The sequence below is a fragment of the Astyanax mexicanus genome, chromosome 17 (genome assembly GCF_023375975.1).
Source record: "Astyanax mexicanus isolate ESR-SI-001 chromosome 17, AstMex3_surface, whole genome shotgun sequence".
In the NCBI taxonomy this organism is placed as follows: Eukaryota; Metazoa; Chordata; class Actinopteri; order Characiformes; family Acestrorhamphidae; genus Astyanax; species Astyanax mexicanus.
In genome coordinates this window covers 18,938,897-18,954,843 of record NC_064424.1, presented here as the reverse complement: position 1 = coordinate 18,954,843, position 15,947 = coordinate 18,938,897, and the positions used below count along the sequence as shown (strand labels likewise).

The 15,947-nt window shown below is 39.4% G+C and overlaps 1 protein-coding gene across 2 annotated transcripts in view; it reads right to left on the bottom strand.

Moving 5' to 3' along the window:
• Positions 1-360: 360 nt before the first annotated feature.
• LOC103034923 (actin-binding LIM protein 3) overlaps positions 361-15,947 on the bottom strand; it is a 135,123-nt gene continuing 119,536 nt past the window's right edge. The window contains exons 18-23 of one of the 2 annotated variants that reach the window (XM_022676244.2): positions 6,173-6,202; positions 4,423-4,481; positions 1,967-2,027; positions 1,843-1,850; positions 1,643-1,723; positions 361-558 (exon numbers count right to left, since the gene is read on the bottom strand). In XM_022676244.2, coding sequence (XP_022531965.2) covers positions 445-558; positions 1,643-1,723; positions 1,843-1,850; positions 1,967-2,027; positions 4,423-4,481; positions 6,173-6,202 — 353 coding nt within the window. In that variant the 3' untranslated portion in view covers positions 361-444. Of the gene's footprint in view, positions 559-1,642; positions 1,851-1,966; positions 2,028-4,422; positions 4,482-6,172; positions 6,203-15,947 lie in introns of both variants that reach the window. The other variant, XR_007425027.1, reaches the window with a different exon arrangement.

Sequence of the window (15,947 nt, the reverse complement as noted above, 5' to 3'; positions counted from 1 at the left end):
TTTAGTCATATTCCTCTTCCCAAAACTTGTACTGCTTAATTCACACTTCGTTGTGAACCGAACCATGACTTAATGTACCGTTACACCCCTAGTTCTAAACATTCTAATCAAACAAGGTCACCTGCGTTCTGCCCGTCGTCTCCACACAGTTGCTGGTGTTAACCAAACCATTTTGTCATAAGGCAAAGTTCTACATACAGTCCTTGCATACTGGTGTAACCTGAAGTTCAGTCTCATAGTTCTGTGGAAGAAGGCAAACAAACTGCACATTTTGTTCCTGCTTTAAGTCCACTGTGAAATGTCTTAACTGCTGCTCCAAACTTCCGTCAACTTCCATTCCTTATACACTGATGTACCAGATCCTGTAGTTTAGTTTATGCAGACTGATTCGGTCCTCCAGTGCTTTCTGGTCCTGGTCCAGTTCCAGCTCCTGCAGTTAAAGTTTTAGAACAGCCTCATCTGCTTCTTCAGCTCGTTTTGTTTCCACAGTGCCAGGCGGTCAAAGTCTGCTATGGTCATCCCAAAGATCCGGTAGAATTCTTCAGGGGACAGGTGTCTCTGCAGTGATGTGGAAGATAATACATGAAATACATGAGGGTTTTAAAACAATCAGTTATAAAAACATAACTACAAAACATTTAATTGTCTGAGCATGCTCAAAACTGCAAATTGCTGCACAATATATAATTGTTGTTTATCAACCACAGACATTTACTAACTTGTTTGGCAGATTTTTTTTTTTTTTGATTAATTGTGATTATTGCTGTGAAATGTATTTAAAGACAAATATTTAAGTACCCTGCCATGCCAAAGCTCATGGGATAGTGGTATGTAAATTCCTCATGAAGTGTTATACCTGTGTAAGTTGTGAGTGAGGTGTTATCTTGTGAGTGAGGTCAATCATTGGCCAATGTTCTCATGTCAAGGCTAGTGTTATAGTGGTCGTGTCACTGTAATACAGTCTGGATGATTTAAGAATGATTGAAAATGATGTCTCTCGTCCAGACAGTTCAAGAGCTAAGTTAGCGTCGAGCACTCAAAACCCGAGGAAAACAGCAAAACAACAGTAATCGGATCTTTGATCAAGCATTAAAATGGCTTTTTAAAGGGCAAATTATTATTTTTTTTCTGGGATTAAAAGCGTGAATTCAGCTGTAACAGGAAACATCTGTGAAAAACTGTGCTGGACTGAGGTGCACAGCTTTCAACATGTGCGTTTACAAGCACATGCCCAACCATGTGGATTACAAGCATGTGCCATTGCGCAGGCAGCAGCAGCCTGTCACTTACACAGACACAGAGACAGCGCTGTGCATCTACTTCTTGTGTCAAGAATCCAAACATTGCAACATGACATGTTCAATTGAAGTGCCTTAAGTGACGTCGCTCACCCTGCGATGTGACTATTGCACATGCGCACATCACGATGGCGATGCTTAAACGATATATCGTGCAGCCCTAGGATGGGGCACTACATGCACTAACTTCTAGGTGCATGTTGAATGTTTACTCTGATTACTGACAAAATTCTGAATATGATCAAAAGTGCAATATACTTGAAATTGCTTATCTACATTAATCTTTGTGTCCCTTTCCTTTTCTCCTTTTCAATTGGACACACGTATCAGCAATATCAATTTACCTCTAATCTTGTCCTGTCCACATCACTTGGGAGCTGGTTATGCCCTCGGATAGTGACCATCAGATCCTGATATGGGTAAATCTACACCAGTCAAAAATGTGAGAAACATGACTAAAAACAAACATGATTTAATTATGACTAATGCGTGCAGCTTTTCAGCACAAACCAGAGATTTCTGTTGTTAGAAGAAGTGGTCTCACCTTGTATTCTGAAACAGAGAAAAATAGAGACAAGAGGAGTCAGGTCTAACCATCTTATATAGTCTAAACTGCTTGCTTAGGTTTAATCAGATAGAAATCACGGTCTGACAGAATGCTAACTTACCTCGGTATCCCCAGTTGACTGCATTAGTGCTGTCATAGTGGAAGTAGTCAGCACTGTGGGGCTAAAAAAAAAAAAATCATTAAGCTTACCTGTAACAGGTATATAAGGCTGCATTCACATTACCAGGCTGAAGTGACTTAAATCAGATTTTTTGCTCAATGTGGCTCAGATCTGATTTTTTTCATGGCTGTGTAAACGTGCCAAATCAGATTTTTTTGTCTAATCCGATCTGAGCCACTTCCATACGTGGTCCTAAATCGGATACGTATCTGATTCATGGTCATGCGACACGAATGTAAACAGTCAAATCAGAATTCATGCGTCTATTTGCTTTTACGCACGCGCTACGTGCTTCTCTCTTGTATCCACTGACACATCTCTTGGTGCAGCTGTGCAGCTATAGCTGCAAAAACAGCAAAAGCAAGCAGTCTGGTCTTTTTTCTTCTCCTCGATCTGAACAGCTGTTTGCTGTTTCTCCACTCCAGCAAATGAATGTTTAATTACTTTGTACGTTTTTTTAATTAATCATGATTTTGATGATAATAAAACAAAGTAATAAAAAAGGCAAATAACTACTGTTTTTTAGGTAACTCAGAAATGTTTATAGAAAACTTAATACTTAAATTTCTCCTTTGAAGTGATACTCTGCATTTGCATTTAAAGCTCACCTTCCGCGAAAATCAGATTTTTCTTGTTTTTTGTGGAATACAGTAGGTCTCTCCGAGTTGAATGTGTACACCTGCACATTAAACTGTTTTGCAGCCCCCATTGTCTGCAGGAGCTAAGCAAAGAAATCCCCCCTCCCCCCCTCCGAAAAACGGGTGAATTTTGAATTATCTTTCTGCGTACGTAGGCAGAAACTCACAGACCAGCCCACCTTGGCTCGAGAAACTCCCAGAGGCGGAGCTGAAGCGACGCAACATCACCGCTCATCAGTTAGGAGGTGGGAGGTAGAGGTCTGCGCGGGACTGTTTTTTTAAACCCGCTCCCGCCCGCTCCCGCGTCTTTTTGTCCCGCTCCCGCCCGCTCCCGCAAAAAAATCACTTCTTTTAATCCCGCTCCCGCCCGCCACATACACATTCCCGCCGCTCCCGTCCCGCAGTCCTAATATGAATTGAATTAATTACATTTAGTGCTTCAAATTTACATATGTATTTATTAAAACAGCAATTCAGTTCGCAGTCCAAACACATGCCATCAGGTGCATCAAGAATCCTAGAAGTGGATTAGAAGTGGATCTATATTATATAAAATAATAAATGTAAAAATATAAAAAATTAAATTCAATTAGTTTAATTAATATTTGTATTATTATTATTAATAATAATAATAATAATAATAACAATAATAATAATAACAATGTTTTTGTTATTGTTATTATTATTATTGTTATTATTATTATTATTATTATTATTATTATTTTGCACCAGTATAGTAAATGTCGTCCTTTAAATTACACACCCCCCCCCCCCCCCCCCCCCCCCCCCTCCTCTGCACACGCCTGCTGGAGATGCTGAAAATGTGTGTGTGTGTGTCCATCCTCCGAGAGATTTTTCTTGTGTTTTTTTGTTGCTTGCATGGGAATCATAGCGTGATTATTATAATTTTCTTAACTATTTATCAATTTGCGGGAGCGGGACCACATGTTAATGTGGTCCCGCTCCCGCATGGCCTGTATTGATTAAATTACCGCTCCCGCCAATAACAATTCAGTTTTGTCCCGCGCCGCAACATATTCTGACGGGTCCCGCGGGTCCCGCGGGACTCCCGCGGGAGTGCAGACCTCTAGTGGGAGGCAGTGAGCGGCAGAGCGGCGGAGGGGCGTCGCAGTGCTCCTAGCCAATCAGAGGAGAGATATTTGCATGCTGTTTGCATGTATGAATATTCATGAGCAAAGCTGGAATCCGGTCATTTTGGACACACCCCTAAAACAGTCCATTAAAAAAGAGCTATACAGAGACACCTGAGCACTTTTTTTTTTACAAAAACGGCTCACATGTCATTCATTCATACTAGAGACCACAACTAGACATTTTAAAATGAAAGAAAAAACGACGGAAGGTGAGCTTTAACTAAATTTTTTTCAACAATTTTTTTTAACAATTTTTTTTCCCCCGAATGTTCCTTTAACAGTTAACATAAAAGATTTATTCAGCCATTTTCATATTTCAGGTTTGATATGTACATCTATTTTTCAGTTCCAGTGAAATAATTAATTTAGTTAAAAGTGAAAGAAAAGAAAGGGGAGGGGTAATAGAGCATGAGTTACTTAACTTAAGAATCAATCTTATCACATAAGTATCAATCAATACCCAATACCAACTTTATTATCAATACTTTAAATCAATCCGTCCACCCCCAGTCCACACGTAATCCAAAAGAGCCCACAGAGCGCACTGATTCATTCAGACAGTGGATTTGTCCTCCACCCACCACCTGAATCTCTGAGCTCTTACCCGGTTTATTCCGTTTCTCCCGTACCCTGGCAACGAGGCAGATTTAGAAATGAAGGTATCTGTAAGAAAACACACACACACACACACACACACATATATGTATATTTATATTTACACATACAAAAGAAGCTCACATGCTGTTCATGCCAGGAGCTCTAAACACCCCCTCACTCTGACCCAGCTCAGCTGCTGACCCCCGAGTGGGATGAGCTGAGAATAAACACTAACAAACACACACATACACTCTCTCTCTCTTTCTCTTTCTCTCTCTCTCTTTCTTTCTCATTTTTCTCAAAGACAGATTTCTCAGTAAAGCTGAACATGCTCAGGTTATCTGGATAGCTGTTTTCAGATAAAGCTTTAAGAAATAGCAGGTAAGCATGTGATGCCACTGTATGACCAGTAGAGGGAGCCCTCTGCTTTATTCTAGATTGCATTATTTTTCAATGAACACATTCATTTTTTTCATTCAAATCTATATATTACTCTAAACCAGGGAAAGAGCCTATAGTGACCTATGTGTCACAGACCCTTTAAAACATGTACTAGTGCATCTCAGAAAATTAGTGTATCATTGAAAAGTTACTTTATTTCTGTAATTCAGTTCAAAATGTGAAACTCATATATAGATGTATTACACACAGAGTGATCTATTTGAAGCAGCATTTATTTCTTTTATTGTTGATGATTATGGTTTACAGCCAACGAAAACCCAAAAATCAGTGTCTCAGAATATTAGAATATTTTAAAACACCAATTGGTACTTTTGGCAACGTGGGCAGTCAGTGTGTCAAGTCCTGCTGGAAAATGAAAATCTCCATAAAAGTTGTCAGCAGCAGAGGGAAGCATGAAGTGCTGTAAGATTTTGTGGGAAAACAAAACTGCACTGACTTTAGACTTGATAGAACACAGTGGATCTGTATATTTTAGCCTTTAAAGAGCTGTTCCAACCATTTAACCATTTAAAATGCTTTAAATGTTTTGTATTCCATATAACTAGTTATGACAAAGACAAAATGTTACAATACAGCTTATGAAATTGTTGTTGTCAAGGATTTTACATTGTTGTTGTCCAGGATTTTAGAATTAAAATATTTACAGTCATGTATGAATGAGTTGCTCAATTAATTTTTCAGATTTAATTTTGAATTTTGTGATTAATATTCAGAAGTGGGTATGGACTCTTGGCCTGAGTTAACCTGGGTCCCTGGGGGACCATGAGAGTGATGCTATCCTGTGTTTATGACTGCAAATCAGTTTAACCATTTAACTCATGATAAACAAACAACTATATAAACAGCATATTTCCTGAACTGAGCTTTTATTTTACTTTTTAATGTAACTTTTATATGCTTATATTTAACCAAGGTTAAGGCACAATATCACTGTGCTCATCTATCTATCTCCAGCACAGAGCTGCATTTTAGGGGCCGTAGAAAAAATACCGGACAAAATGAGTAATAAATAAATCTTTCTCAAAATGGGACCACCTGATGTCAAACAAATAGTACTATATATATGGGTGCGAATTTTGTTGATATTTTATTTTGGGCCGGTGATAAATACAATGCATCAATTTTATACCAGGGACTATAACTAGCTTTGTTCAAATATTCTGTTTTGAAGCTCATCCCATCAAACTTCTACATTACAGAGGGAGAGAGAGAAGAGACATTCTACCCAGCGCTCAGCATGCAGGGAAAAGAAGAGGAGAGGAGAAGACAAGACATTAACTCTGTAAATGACTCACCACTGTCTGCACTGTAGTGAGATCTGGGAGCTAGAGAGAGAGAGAGAGAGAAAGAGAGAGAGAGACAGAGACTGACATGTTGATAAGGCAATAAAATGAATATGGCAACTCAATAATTCAATACTGACACAGATGGAATGTAGATGAGGCACATTTGGATGAAGAGACAGAAAGAAGGTGAAAGATTGTCTCATTGCCTCACTGACACGTTAATATATCTGCAGGATATATCATTTGCTAATTGTTAGCACAATACTGGCCTATAAGCAAATGAGCCTCTAGCCAGTCCTGTGCTGTGAGCTTTCTGACAAACTGCAGTTTGAGACAGATGTTACCACTAGGTTTCCACAGAGTGCATTTATTCAGTACTTTTAAACTGTTATTTGTAGCAGTATAAATCAAACGAGGGGTAAAACTGTACACAAAAGTCAAGCTACAATTTATTACGATTTATTACGACTAATTACAAGATCTTCCACCAGGAGGAACCCGCACAGGGTCTCCAAAAACTTGGTGCTTGGTCACGAAAAAACTCATATTTAAAAACTGATAATGCCACGCAGAAGTAGAGTTTAGATTCTCTGCCTTTATTTCTATTTTTTCCCATTTTCACAACACTTTAGAGTCACAAACAAGTTCAAATTTTAGACCTTTTAGAAATGAAAATCCAGTATTTGCATCCATATGTTGTCCTTTCATTGAATCAGACCATCTGATTTGCCCTTCTATTTGACTCTTCAAATTTACTTCATTCAGGTTCTTGCATGCACCTTGTGGGTCTACACATTCACATTTGCTTAAAAATAGAGCGATTTTTAGGAGTTAGAACAGAAAGCGGGAAAATAAATACAAAATATGCAGAAACTTAAGAAAAACCTACCAAAAAAAAAAACTAAGAAAATAAGATAAAAGGTATTCAGAGTTCTTGAAGCTTACTAAGCCAAGTGTGGGACATCTTTGTGCTTTAGTGAAGGCCCAACCATCACATTAAATGAATAAAGTAAATTTATCAAATTATTATAAAGTACTGGCAATTACTATTTTAATCCCTAAAAAGGGGTCGCACTGTGGAAAAAGCTAAGAACCAACTGCAAGACGAACTGCACTCTATTGAGAACTGCAATCCCAAAACTTTTGTCCTTTTGTTCGTATCATGCAGCTCTCTGCACGTTACAATATAGCAGGTAACAGATTGTTCCTCAAGGCACAGCTGCATTATGGCCTCTATTGAAGCCCAGATTAGAGATTTTACACTGAAGTGGCCCTTTTTCTCAGACAGAAAGATGAGTGAAAACAGGGTTTGCTTTTATGCCGCCTCATGAATAATAGAGGACGGGGGACGATATCAGTGGGGAACAGAGAAAGGAGGTATTCGGGGGGGCACACACATGCATGCACAGCGGGGGGCAGGTTCATGTATCGTGTTGTCACTGTTTCTAATATTAGCGTCTACCCTTTGTACCAGTATTAAAGTCATACCAAACCTTAGTGATGCTCTCAAAGCTGAATTTTAATCAGATCATTACAACAATGTTCCATATTGGTGGAGCAAATATTCTTAAATTTGGTAGAAACGTTGGTTAATCAGTGTCCAAAACCTTTTTTTTTTATTTCTATTTAAATTTTTATCCCATTTTCTCCCCAATTCTACAAGACCAATTACCTAACCCACTCATTAGGACTCCCCCTATCACTAGTGATGCCCCAACACCAGGAGGGTGAAGACTAACACATGCCTCCTTCGATACATGTGAAGTCAGCTACTGCCTCTTTTTAAACTGCTGCTGATGCAGCATTGCCGAGTAGCATCGAAGGAAAGCACAGCGACTTGGTTCCGATACATCAGCTCACAGGCGCCTTGTGCTGATCGACATCACCCTTTGGATTCATGAGGGGAAAGATCACCATCTACCCACCCAGAGAGAGAGCAAGGCCAATTGTATTCTCTCAGGGCTCCGGCAGCTGATGGCAAGCTACATAAACAGGATTCAAACCAGTGATCTCCCGATCATAGTGGCATGACCTCGGCTGGACCACACTGAGCACTCCTAGTGTCCAGAAACTTTTGACCACCCAGAGTATAAGTCAGAGAAAGGCTGGAAATAACTGGGAAAGGCTTATGGAGAATGAAGGAGTGACAAACTGCAGTGGCTGTAAGAGTCAGTCGCTCAGCCAGACTCAAGATTACATTTCTCTGCCGTGGCATTGAGCAGAGTTTAATCACAACAAAGGACAAAGGTCAGCGTGTCAGTGTGTGTGTGTGTGTGTGTGTGAGAGTGTGTGTGCATGTTTCTTTAAGCTGGGAGCAGCAAATGGTTTTAGAAGTCTATGCCCGCATCTACAGTACATTACATTAAGGTTAGTGATGTTAACAGGCATGGGGTCAGGGTCTATATAGCTGCATGTGTATTTTATATAAATGAAATCAAAATGTTAATCCTGGATTCAGATTCAATAATGTGAAGTACTGAAATAAGCCAGCAGCCAGCAAACAATGAGCAACTGTTTATTTTTTTAGAACAGAAAACCAGATGCTTTAAAGATACAGTATGTAGCATTTGTCTGCATGTCAGTTTACTTTAAATTACTTTAAGTAAGAAAAAAAAGGCATTTTACAGGTCAAAACTGCCCTGTTCAGTTAAAGCATGCCTGTTTGTACAATTTATTCATTTAAACTTATAGGTAGCATTCATTTTTGTTATCATTCATTGCACAGGTATCTTAAATGAAAACTACATACTGTACCTTTAAGAAGTTTAATTTAAATAGGTTTCCATATCGTTGGCCAAAAAAAATTACTGCAAATATAAAATGGGTTTCCAAGTCATTTTCACTACTTTTTCTAAAGGAAGAAAAATACATAGTTATTAAAAAAAGCTAGTTTAAGACCAACTTTTACAAGTAGTTGGTTTTGGATGGCCAATCCCATTGATTGTAATTATCAAAGCTTATCTGGAAAATTCTGTAATATTGCTCTTCTGACTCAGTCCACTTGCTTATTTCCCTTTCAGTTATGGTTCTGTATCTGTCAGCTTGTCCAGAAATGCATGCCTTGAAAGCATGAAAGGCTCTTCTCGACTAGTTTAAGACCAACTTTTACTGGTAGTTGGTTTTGGACGGCCAATCCTATTGATTATTAAAGGTCATCTTGATAAAAGCTAGTTATCTCGAAGATGACATACCCTATAATGGTAAGTTATCCATTGGTTAAGAATTTAGATTGGAACATTCACACTTATTCCATTATGAGCCATTATACACTTTTTTCTAAACAATTTATGTGGCTAATTGTCCCACCAATTTATTTGCTAGCCAGCTGTATACCCCCCATCACTAGTAATGCCTCAACACAAGGAGGGTAAAGACTAGCACATGTCTTCTCCAACACAGTTTCAAACTGCTGCTGATGCAGCATTGCCAAGTAGCTAACGCATTTGGAGGAAAGCGCAGTGACTCACAAATGCCTTGTGCTGATCGACATCACCCTTTGGAGTGATATGGGGAGAGAGCGCCATCTACCCACCCAGAGAGAGCAAGGCCAATTGTGCTCTTTCGGGGCTCCGGCAGCTGATGGCAAGCTGCATGACCAGGATTCGAACCAAGTATAAATTGGCTTTAATTTGAGTCATATTAGTGTAGAATTCTGTATTGCCCTATTTCAGTCCTAGTCCACTTCTGTATCTGTCAACTTGTCCAGAAATGCATGTCTTGAGCATTAAAGGCTCTTTTCAACTGTAGACGGAGCCCAAGAGCAATAAATACCACTTTGTACATAATGCTACTGTAAACTGTTGTCTTATTATTATTAATATTATTATTTAGTAACTGATGGCTTGTTATTCGGTTACTACGAATTACTGGGCAAATCTGAAAATAATTTATAAGCTGAGTATTTTTGTGAGTAATGAACTAAAGTATCATCATACCTACATGGCTGAGTAAGTGTGTGTATTTCCTTTCACTGTTTTCTTTTACCGGCCAGTACAGGAGTAATACGGGGGCAGGGATTCCCTTTTTCTGTCTCATTAGACTTGTCAGGACCCTGGGGGGGTGCTGGGGCCCACTGTCTCCCCCTCACTAATCCACTCACAGTGGGGGCCAGCCTAGCTGCTAGACACCCTCATTATTCAACACTGTATTATACACGCACACACACACACACACACACACACACACACTGCTACTTTCATCACACCCTCGCACACTTTTGTATGCTTTTGGACTGTACTGGCGCCGTGTAGAGAACAGAGACGCATGCAGAGTGCACTCAGCAGGACACACAGACACACACGTATTACTGTACAACATAACTACTGTACATCCCTTTGCTCCAGCCCTAATCCTAATCCTATACAAGGGTTGTAGACAAGACCGCACCAGAGTCTGAGCCAAGACCAAAACCAGGACATACAGTAGCGTGCAAAAGTGCAAAACCACTCCACTGTAGCTCTGGCTGTATGTTTAGGGTCATTGTCTTGCTGGAAGGTAAATCTCCTTCCCAGTCTGAAGTCTTTTGCAGCCTTTTCCACCAGGTTTTTTATTCCCTGGATTCCCCTGTATTTAGCCTCATCCATCTTTTCATCATCTCTGACCAGCTTCTCTGTTCCTGCTAAAGAAAAGCATCCCCACAGCATGATGCTGCCACCACCATGTTTCACTTCACTGGGGATGGTGTGTTCAGGATGATGAGCAGTGTTACTTTTTTGTCACACAAAGCACTATATTGTATTTAGGCCAAGAAGTTCAAATTTGGTCTCATCTGACCAAAGAACCTTCTTCCATGTTTCATGTTTGCTGTACAAACAGCACTTCCTTTATATTTCTTTCAACTGTGGCTTTCTTCCAGAAAGACCAAATTTGTAGAGTGCGCAACTTATATTTGTCCTGTCGACAGACACTTCCACCTCAGCTGTGGATTTCTGCAGCTCCTCCAGAGTGACCATGAGCCTCTTGGCAGCTTCTCTCACTAGTGCTCTCCGTGTACGATCTGTCAATTTGCATGGATGGTGTAGTGGATTAACCAGAGGATTTCTTCATTGCTTGGACACAAACACACACTACCCCCACTTTACGGCCTATAAGGAAACTTCGAACCCAGAACACTCTAAAAAAACCTTGGAGTAATCTTTTTTCAAACAACCTTAAATTTCAAAATGACATTTACTGACTATTTCTTCACTCAGCCTCGCCCGAGAGCCCTAAATGCGAGTTTAGGGTAAAATTCTGTTTACATTCCTCCAAGTCATAAACCTCGGAGTTAATGTAAACATTTGGAACATTTGCAACACATTTGCAACATTTGCATCACTAGGACGGGACTGCGGACTTAAGAGAGTGTCAAAACTTAATTAATGCCTTGGAAATTGTTAATTCACCAAATATATTATACCAATTTAGGGGTTTGTGCTTTCTGCAACCACTTAGAAATAAGATTCATGAAGTTAAAATGAATGCTCTTAGCTTGGAAATTACATTCCCAACACCAACTTCACCAACTTCCCCCACGGTCGTAAATTCCGACGACAGCCGCTTATCTAAACACAGCAGAGGGGAGGAATTTCTCACTAAGAAGATTTTGCTTAAAATACATATATATTGACTATATAAAAAAGGTGTTTTATAGAATGTTTACTAAATAATGGTATATGTGTCTGGTATATGGTATATGTGTTTGGATGTGTCCTGATTGAATTCTCCTACACATTCAAGTCTGAATCAACAAGGTTTAATTAGCATTTGATAATATAGCTTTATTTGGTTATCAGTGGTTTAATCATGTATTTTCTTTTAAGTGATTTAATTGGGTTTAAATAATATCATGACTCTTGATCTCTTTCTGACAGAGTACCATCCATCATTGTATTTCTAAGATTATCTTGAGTATTACAAAACTGTTTGTGGGCAATATATATATATTACATTTATTGTGATTCAATTGTAAGATTGTGTTTCCTGAATTTATCCTCACAAACTGATATGCTGAAAAATGTATTTTGATCCACTGTTTAGTTGAGTTTTCTTTTGGTTGGGTCTATTAGACAAATAGACCACTAGCTGATGCATGCTGACCATGTGAGGGGGGGGTTTATGGCCCTTTGTGAATCCCCACCAAAGTTTGAAATTGCTCCTAGACCAATCAAAACACAGACATTTGGGCCACAGGGCCAATCATAGCTCAGGGGCCAAACAGGCCACAGGGACTAATAGTTTAAACTGGGCAGACACAGTTCAGTTTGCCAGTTTTAGAGTTTCCAGTTCAGTTGGAGGAGTTTGCAGTTCAGTTCAGTTTGGAGTTGAGGAGAGGAGGAGAAGATGAGTTGAGGAAAACAGTTAGAGGAGAGAGGTTAGGGAGCCCAGAGATGGATAAAGGATAGACTGTTAGTTTAGTCATCTTAAGTTAGTTTTCTTAAGACTAGTGCATTTAATCTTCAAGTATATTAATATTAGCTATCCTAGTTAAAATATCTAAGGTTATTTTACAATCTACGAAGCCAAGTATTATTCCATCTAAGTTTAGCTAAAGTACAGCTGAAAAGGAGATCCGCCAGATCCAACCCAGAAACCTGCGGTCCGGAGGCCACCAGCAAGCCACCTGAGAGCGAAGGGATTTCCCTGTGGGTTCTACTGGGGCTCCGTGCTGACACAGGAAGTCAAGCCACCCTGCAGACCGGCTCACGTGATCCTTTTTCGGGGTGAAGCATCAGACGACCAACCCAGGCGGACTCACCAAGGCCCACTTCAACAACTCAGAGTAAGGCAGAGCTGGGTTTAATCTTTCGGCAGATGGTGTCTGTTGGTCATGGTTTGGTCGGGTCTTTAATAGAGCGTCTTTAGTATAGATGACTCATTTTGAGTGGCTTGGTTGGAAATAAGAATTGGTTTCGTAGACTTAAAATGCCTTAGACCCTTATTTAGAAATACTCACTTAATAGTTATATTAATCTTTATTCCTTTCATATCAGCATTATAACGTGTTTGTTCTTTTATTTCTCATTTATCATTCTACACTATGATTTGATATCTAATGGCTACATTTATGACTTTTTAATGAATTATTTACTCATATCTGTGTGATTTAATAAATACTTTTATTTTACAAAACCTGTCATTTCAGTGTGTTTTTCTGGATAACTTGGTTATGAAAATTTCTGTCACCTGTAGAAACCACACCCTGAGATGTCTTGTGTTATTAATTAATTTGATTAATTAATTAATTAATTAATTAATTAATCTAATTAAATTAATTTAATAACTGGCGCCCAATAAAAAAATATTTCAACATCTCAATTAGCACCAGGTATTAAACCACTGAGCCGCTACATAATTGGCGCCCAACGTGGGGCCCGATTATATTCTTATTGGTTCTCCGCCGCGAGACCAGAATATATACACATTTCATAACCAGTTCCAGAAAATAGCGCTGTAAGTTGCAGAATAAAGTGTATTTTGTTGTTATTATTAAATGCGTTAGCTGCTGGCTAGCTGGCCTAGTTGGAGTTAACTGCATAAACCCAGCGTGTTAGAAACACACGCACATGTTCTACACGTGTTTTTGTTTACAATTCAGGACTGGCCAGTCCCCCGCTGTGTGTGCCCTGTTTGTCTGTATAACGTGTACAGTTATGTGTGTGGTATGCGAGCGCTCTTGAAAACATTACGCTTATTTGTAAAATAAGCTTGGTTGACACACCGCCGTGTGTGGGCAACCTTAAACCCGGGTGTATATACGTGTATATACGTGTGTACTTACATAAAGTTCGAACTGTTTCCGGTAAAATAGACATATTTTGCCAGTGTTGATCTGATAAGGCCTTCGCGCAGCCCTGAGTCGCGGATCTCCGGCTCATCGACTCCGCGCTCCAGTTAAAACTGCCGGTTTTTGCGCGAAATCCGTAAAACCCTGCAGTACTGGACACTTCCACGTGCGTAAAAGAGTAGCTAACTTTTACGTAACACCACCCTGAGTGGCAGGAAGTCTATTGTGTGCGTGATTAAACTAACCACGCCAGGATGTAAATCCTCTTTGCTCATCTTGTGAAGTGTGTTGCTGCTGTGTTAAACTTTAGGACAGCCGAGTCCTTCTCCTCTGCTATTCACAGTCGACTGAGTCAGTCAAATCTGCTGACCAGGTCCCAGACCCAAGGGGCGGTCCTTAACGTGGCATCATCAGTGGGCGTGACCACTCCCACCAGTCGGCCTCTGCCACCATCTGGTGGACAGCCTGACTATTTACACTCAAACTCAAAGGGTGTTTTACTACCCCTCACCACTAGGGGGGGTACACTGCCACATCGCCATCTGGTGTTTGATTTGGTTAACTGCATACAGTGCAGAAAGGTGCATTTCATTTGTTTGACCACCAGAGGGAGCCACTTAGCCATATAGCTGTGTCGCCACCTGGTGTTGTATTTGTGTAATTGCTATCATCCTGTAGAGTGCATTTAGAGTTTCTGTCGCCAGAGGGTGCCAATTTCAAACAAACTTTTTGTTAAGTTAATAAAGGGAATTTGCATTGTGGTTGGGTTAAATGGTTTGTAAATAAGTAAACAAATAACTGCATTCATTTAATCGGTTAATATTAAATAGTTAAATTTAAGTTTCAGGTCTGCTCTCTCAAACATTACTCTTTATGTTACATTGAACCAAGCTAAATAGCTATCTCCATTGAGTAACTAATCACAACATAAAATAATTAACTGGTCATTTTAATCAATTTGATTAAGTAAAGTTAATTAAATTTTTGTTAATTAATTATTTTCAATTTAATTCAACCATCTTCAAATAAATCAAGATTAATTATTGATCGATTAAGATCAATTATTAATAACTAATTGAAATTAATTAATTGATTAACCATAAAAAAAAAAAAAAAAAAAAAAACTTATCCAGTTATCAGTTACTCAACCATATACCCAGCACACCTGTGCTTAATACATAGTTAAATTCTCCCATCCTGTACATAGTTAATAACTATACCCATATTTAGATTTAGACATTGTGTATAGTGCCCTACAGTTATTAAACTGTTCACTAGCATCACTGACAACAAATCTAACTATTCTTTTAAAATTAATCTACTAATTGTAACCTTAGGTCGCCCACTTTTAACAGATTTTCTTCTTAGAAAAGGCACAATGCTAATTGACTCGAACATAAAATAAACTTGTTTGTCATCAAAATTGTTTGATTCCACGTGCTTTACGTAAATCAAAATGTGTGCCACCGAAAAAGCTCTTTTAGAGCTTACAGCTGGTCTACCCCCAGGACTTACCATCCCAGTCCAACAAATGGACAGTGGGGGTCTCCATGCACTAATTGCCAAAAGCCTCAATGAGTGTGTATCTAAAATCCTTGAGGGCAAGCAACAAGTGGATCCGATTTCCCTAATACTGTGGAAACAACTGCTGTTGTCACAGGATCAACTTGCTGCTTCCTCCAAAACCATTCAAAATCTCCAAGCAGAGATTGTGACTTTAAATGATAGAGTTGCAGACCTAGAGAACAAAACTGTACAGTCTGAAATGAACCAAAGAGACCTAAAAACCGAAGTGCAGCTGCTTCAAAAGGAAGCCAACATAGCTACCCAACTTGCAGCTCAGTCACAGGAAAAACTAAAACATGCTATTGCAAGACAGGTTGAGCTACAAACTGAATTAGCACATGCTAACAATGCAGTCAAATTAACTCGAGACCAAACAGAGTTAACATTTGAGCTGATGATGGAGGGAGACTCCCCCATCAATCCAGCTGGTAAATCAGGAACCCCTGGGGTTCC